This window comes from Pinus tabuliformis, chromosome 6, assembly GCF_031772625.1.
Source record: "Pinus tabuliformis cultivar Carrire ecotype Pingquan chromosome 6, CPIR1, whole genome shotgun sequence".
NCBI lineage: Eukaryota > Viridiplantae > Streptophyta > Pinopsida > Pinales > Pinaceae > Pinus > Pinus tabuliformis.
This window is the reverse complement of record NC_142292.1, coordinates 1,017,166,043-1,017,172,504: the sequence shown is the minus strand read 5'-3', so window position 1 is coordinate 1,017,172,504 and position 6,462 is coordinate 1,017,166,043. Positions and strand designations below refer to the sequence as shown.

Below are 6,462 nucleotides of genomic sequence, written 5' to 3'. Positions count from 1 at the left end.
ATTCAGTTTGGTTTTGGAGAAGCTGCCCCTGCGAGGGAGCTATAAGGTTTACAGTCAGGAGTCCCAGGGCTACTCTTCAGGCTCTGGAAGGCATGTCATGCAGTTTGTAATCTTTTTGTACATATAATATATTACTTAGATAGTTTTTACAGAGAAAAATTTTTTTTTTATGGATTATCGTATTTTTAGTAACTTTATATATTCTTGTATTTTAATAACTTAATAAAGAATTTGAATTTGATTTGTTGGACATTGAATACCTCGTAAATGAACAAAAAAATTATATGTTAAATCAACACGCGCAGGACATTGAAGTAGTGTCTGGTACATTGGTACAGGAAGGTCGAAGAACGGTAAAGGTTTAATAAGATTAATAATTTAATATTTATAAAAAAGGTTGGTAGAAATCATATATTTAATCAAAATTTTAATAGGAGTAGTTTTTATGTGTAATTTTTTGGGATCAATTTTTTATAAAAAAAATTCGTTTTAAAAAATTTTAAATAAATATTTATATTATAAATATATAATAAATTCCCCATCATTTAATTAAAATAAAACATATTTATAATTCATTTTATTATTATAAAACTATTAATCTTGATGTTAATCTTCTGCATTTTTATTTTTTTATTAATTTGATTTTTTTTAAATAAATATTATTAATTAAAAATATATATTTATGACAATCTTATTCTCAAATGAGATTATTTTGGGTGATTAGATAGAGTGGTTAATTGATCTTTGCATAATTTTTTTGTTTAAAATTTTATATAAAAATAATAATTTTAAATGTTCTAAAGCAATTTTCAAGTAAATTTTAAAAATAAATATAAATAACAAATATTACAAAATTTAAACTATATTAATTAAATTTAAACTAAGCAAGAGTAGTTGCTATGTAACCCTTGTTCAAATGTGAGAGTTGGTTCATACTTTTCAAAGTTCAATAAATTTTGAAGTTTATAGTACATTAAAGCAATAACTAAAAATAAATAACGATGTCATTTATCAATTGCAAACTTTTTTTTTTGTTGTCTTTTACTTTAATCAAGTATTTAACATAAATTAATAATAAAAATAACATATTTAACAAAAGCATATTTTAATTTAACAATTTTAAACTAAGTTAATTCAACATTTTTTTAACATAGCAAATCTGTCCAAATAATAGATTAAAATAAACAAGTATGACATTAAAGTTTATAAAGAAAAAGAATAATCATGAATTATTTTGCTCCTTTAATTATAATTTTTATTAATATAAAGTCGTATTTATTTATTGTTTTTTACTCTAATTTAACCATACATGTTTTTGGATAATTTTAGTAAGGAAGAAGAGAGTCGCCAATCTATCTAGCAACCATTAAAACTATGTAAAATCAAATACCTTCTAATATAACAGGAAATAAATGAAATTGATTTGTATAATACATTAAAACAATATTTGATTGTAACTCAAGCATGCTTGTGCATTGACAAAGCTTACAAGTAGCATAGGCCCATCTTAACTAGGAACTTGATCAATTTGGGATAAAGATGAATGCAATCATCAAATAATTTGTTATTTTAATTTTAATTTTTATTAATGTAAAGTTATATCTCTGAGAGAGATATAACTTTTTGACTCAATTTTAACTATATTTAAACAAAGTAAGGGTGGCCACATTGTATCCCTCGTTCAAATGTCGAAATTGCTTCATACATTTCAAAGTTCAATATTTAAACTAAGCGGCAGGGAACGCTAGCTATGCAGCCTTGTTATTTCTATCTCTGTAATAGAATCTGAGTTGAAAATTAAATCTACCTTTAAAAAGTATATAGAAAAAGTTGCACCAATTTTCAAGCATCATTTTAGAAGGGTTCCTACTATGACTAACAATAAATCATAGTTATACTTGGAACATCGATAATAGATCATATTTCTTATTAAGAAAATTATTTGCTTGGTTGCAACAACAAGCTTGAAGGATATTATAGGTCTCCAAATCAACTTGTATATAGGATTTATTATGTCAATTTCTCAAAATTCAAACAAAAATCAGTTGGAAAATATGTATTTCCACTCACGCATCAAACTCCATAAATCTCCTCCCAAACCTTATGATCAATGTTTTTGTCAAAGGGGTTGCCAAAGCACACTTTGGGGTTTTTTTTGGTTACTCGAACAAGGCTCCCTAGTAGGAGACCTCTATGCTCATACTGCATTGGCAAAGGGACGGTGCCTACACTCGTTCAGTGATCTATTCTCTAAATTTGACTATAGGATTAATAACAGTGTTAATATTTACATTTTTAATTTATTATTTTTTTTGTTTTTTATAAAATGTTTTAATATTAATAATATATAATACAATAATTTAATTTTTAAGGTGTAGTTTAATTTATAAAAGAAATAGCTTTTTTACTGGAACCCGGTCATATTATTTCCAATAAAAATGTGATTTTTTTGTTGTTTAAAATATATTTTTGAATATATAAATGGATTTGACACCTTAAAAAACAAGGAAAATTTTAGGGGCTAATGTTCGAAGGTGGGCTAATTTTCCATGTTTTTTCCAAAAATAAGATTCGCCAATTTCCATTTTTTCAAAAAATGAGTTGCCCACATTTTATGGTATAAAATTATTTTACCTTAAAAATTGCCAAAAAATTATATAGACTAATATAAAATCATTAGAAATATAAATATTTTTTACAAAAATATTGTCAAACATTTTATAATTTGCATATTAGGGACTAGTAAGATTCGCCAAGGCTTCTAAATTTTAAGATAAATTTCCATCCTTGTCATTTTCCTTGCAGAAAAACCTATAAAGCACTCAAATTTTATAGATTAAACAACTTAAACTCAAAATTTTAAAAATCTCTACCAATTAAAATTAACTAGAAAAAATGTTGTGAAAAAAATCATTTCATCTGTAAATTAAACTACACCAATTTTTAATATTTTATTTTATTTTTATTAATAAAATTTTCATATTTAAAAATAATAATAATTTTCAATTATTTAGCTTCCATGAAAATTTCTTGATCCTCACCCCTTAGAAGTACTCACCACACAAGTGCCCCGATGTTATATGCCCTCATAATTTAATTTCATGTCCTCATCCATGTTGTTGTAATAAACTTTAGCCACAACAAATTCTTACCTATTAGAAGTACTAACCACACAAGTGCCCCGATGTTAGATGCCCTCATAATTTAATTTCTTGTCCTCATCCATGTTGTTGTAATTTATTTCGTAAGTGTATAAATAACATGCAAATGCAACATATACCAGCTTTGTTAATTCAATACTTGACCTAGATGGTTGAAAAGATTGGGCAACCAAATATCAAAGAGTTTAGAGTTAAAATAGGGTTCCAATAATGTTCTCATAAAATGTGGATGCATACATTCCTTCTAAATTGGTTGTTGGGTGATTAACCAAGTTGGGACACTTCACATTACATAGTTGACAAGGGTATTGTTAGGGCACACTCAAAGTAAAATTGAAAGACCCTATTCCTCCTGCATAATATCAAATGATAATCTCAAAGTTTTATGTATATCTTTACCAATGGGGAAAAGTATCAACATCCAACTCGACAAGTTGAATTCTTTCAATTCTCTTTACAATAATAATTCTCCTAACAATTTCTTTCTTCAACTCTTTTTTCGAACTTAACATGGCAAGACATCATCTTCATTGTCACGACTTCATTTCAAATTGTTGTTGAATGTTCTCACCATGCTTGAATTGTCACATCTACAAAGTTTAATTCTGAAATGAATTCAATTAAACAACAATTGGTAATGAACCAAATTTCTCAGCATTTACAACCTATGAGATTAAACAAAAAAACTGATAACAATAATGAATTGTGCTCTCATTCATACATACATATATATATATATATATACACACGCTCACATATACACAAACTTTTCTTTTAAAGTTTTGTACTTTAAAAAAAGTTTTACACGTCGAAATATTTTATCTCTTTCAATAATAAATAAATTTGAGATTTAAACAAATATAAATTACTTAAAAAATAATAAACACACTCATTAATAATAATTAATATACTTTTTTTTTGAACTGTAACGGTTATAGGTTTTATTTATTTGAAAAGATCTTGGGTCTTTGCCGGAGCGACCGCTATTACATTGCAGAGTTCTAACTGCTGTTGATTTTGATCTACTAGATTTTCAGGGCATTTGTACATAACTTTCATTGTTTACAATTAGCAGTCCTTTCATAAGAGAGCTGCCTTTGTTTGCCATCTGATCAGCTTCACTATTTGACTTTCTAAGAATATGATAAAACTTTCACGTGTCAAAGTCTAGGAGAACTCTCTTGAATCTGTCCAGTATTTTGTTGAGGTTGGCATTGCTAAACAGTGTCCCCAAATTTAGCTTTTTTATTATTATCTCTAAATCTCCGAAAATTTGAAGGTCTTTGGCGCCTTTGTCTCTTGCAATAAGGCAAGCTTTGAGGAGCCCGAGAATCTCTTCTTGGTTGTTGGATTTCTGGCCTAATCCCCAGCTGAAACAGTCTTTTGAAACCCCATCCGGAGAGTAGATGACCCCCCCTGCACTAGCGGCACCGGGATTACCTTTGGACGCTCTGTCAAAGAAAATTGTGGATAATTTTTTAGTCCGCCACCAAGATTGAAAATTGTCATCATCGTCTCTTATGCGCCAATCCTGATTGACCTTTTGAGGAGAGAGGAGATGCTTACGCGGATAAGGCACTAGCGGGCCTAGCCACCTTTTTTCTTCGGGCAGTAACAAAGGGTCATCTTTGAAGTACTGCTATTGGGCCTCTTCCAAGAGAAAGGATTTAGCTTTTGCAACTACTTGCAACGGAGAGTGCCTCATCTCTCTAAAAATCAGCTGATTGCGGGCCAACCAAAGCTGCCAACAAACATATTTGGGGAGTGCTATCCAAATTTTGCGCCAGAATGATTTGGGAGGGATGCGATGGGAATAGAATAGGCTCCATGAGGCAAAGAGGTCTGAAACAAAGATTTGGGAAGGCAATGAAATCTGAAATTCCTGTAAAATGATTCCCCAGACCTCTTTAGCAAAAATGCACTCCAAGAAAAGGTGCTGGGCTGTTTCGAAATTGTTGCTGCATAACACACATCTGTGCGGCCCTGCTATATTCCTTTTTTCCAGGTTATCACCAGTTAGGAGTTTATTATGGACCAGAGTCCAGAAGAAGAAATTCACTTTTGGTAAGGCTAGGGAATCCCAGACATTCTTCCAGAAGGCCGGAGTTTGTCTGCTGTTTCTTGAGGCCTGCAATGCTCTGTAACCTGCAGCTGTGGTGTAGACTCCGGACTGGCCCCAACCCCAGCTATCTTTCATGGATCTGTTGACAAGGGCAGCGTCCTCCAACAGATCTTCAAGCAGGGTTTGTTGAAGGGATAACCGGGCAGGGACTCCATGAAAATCCCATCCTGCCCAATCTCCACGCTGATCCCAATTTGAAAGGTCGTATATGCTGTTGACTCCTGCTTGCTTCAGCCAGTCCCTGAGATCAGTTATGTCCTCATTGTTGTTCAGAGGTTCTTTCCCCATAATACTGTCGAGCCACAGGTGGGTGCATTTGCCGTTGCCAGGAATCCTGTAGACCTATTTGTTGAAGAAGTTGTTGCTTCTGCAACATAATTTCCACACCTGCGTGCAGTTTACTGTATTAGCGTTGTGCAGGTTGCTGAGGGATTTGTTGGGTCCATACTTTGTACGCAGCGTGACGCTAACCGGATGAGAGGGCTCGTGGATCAGCTTCCACAAAATCTTTCCTCCCAGCGCTAGATTGACGAGAGCGGGGTCTCTAATTTGCAGCCCACCTTCTGTCATTGTTTTTTTTACCACTTCCCAGTTCACCAGATGCATTTTATTTTCGTTGCCCTTACCTCCCTGCCACAAGAAATCTCTGAGCAGTTTGGAGATCTGCTCCATCACATTTCAAGGTGCTAGGACAAACACTGCCTGGAAGATTGTTAGTGCCGACAACATGGATTTAATTAAAATTACTTTGCCTCCCTTCGTCAGCCAATAGCCTCCCCACGCTGCAATTTTTGTTTTAATTTTCGAGATTATTTCGCTCCATAGCGATCTTTTATTAGCTCCAGATATGATGGGAAGGCCCAGGTACTTGAATCTGTCCCATGTTGCTTGACCTTTGAATCCGAGGAGAGTGGTTATGCCAATGAGTTCCCGCTGATCTATATACCAGCTGAAGACTTCGCTTTTGCTCTCGTTGATTAAAGTCCCAGAGGCTCTGCAATAACTTCTGAGTACAGTGTCAATAGCTTTGGCTATTCTGATGGAAGCTCCGCCAAGGAGAAGGGAATCGTCAGCAAATAGGGCGTGGTTTAGGGCATCTGCTCCATAGGAAGGTTTGAGACCCGGAATGTTGCCATTAAGTCTTTCAGCAGTGAGTTTACGACTAAGGGAGTCTGCCAT

At 32.8% G+C, this 6,462-nt stretch overlaps 1 protein-coding gene across 1 annotated transcript; it reads right to left on the bottom strand.

The window, feature by feature from the left end:
* Positions 1–4,800: 4,800 nt before the first annotated feature.
* On the bottom strand, positions 4,801–6,462 carry LOC149262446 (uncharacterized). Its single transcript, XM_089379625.1, has 3 exons — positions 6,031–6,462; positions 5,671–5,946; positions 4,801–5,625 (listed from the first exon to the last, which is right to left on the bottom strand). The coding sequence occupies exons 1-3, from the start codon at positions 6,460–6,462 to the stop codon at positions 4,801–4,803; spliced, it is 1,533 nt and encodes a 510-aa protein (XP_089235751.1).

What these genes read in the sequence shown, in the direction of transcription:
- LOC149262446 (XM_089379625.1), bottom strand. Translation starts at nt 6,462, where the DNA reads ATGGCAGACTCCCTTAGTCGTAAACTCACTGCTGAAAGACTTAATGGC. An exon ending in GGCTGACGAAGGGAGGCAAA is followed by an intron (nt 5,947 to 6,030) that starts GTAATTTTAATT and finishes GTGATGGAGCAG; the next exon opens with ATCTCCAAACTGCTCAGAGA. An exon ending in ATACAGTAAACTGCACGCAG is followed by an intron (nt 5,626 to 5,670) that starts GTGTGGAAATTA and finishes TTCAACAAATAG; the next exon opens with GTCTACAGGATTCCTGGCAA.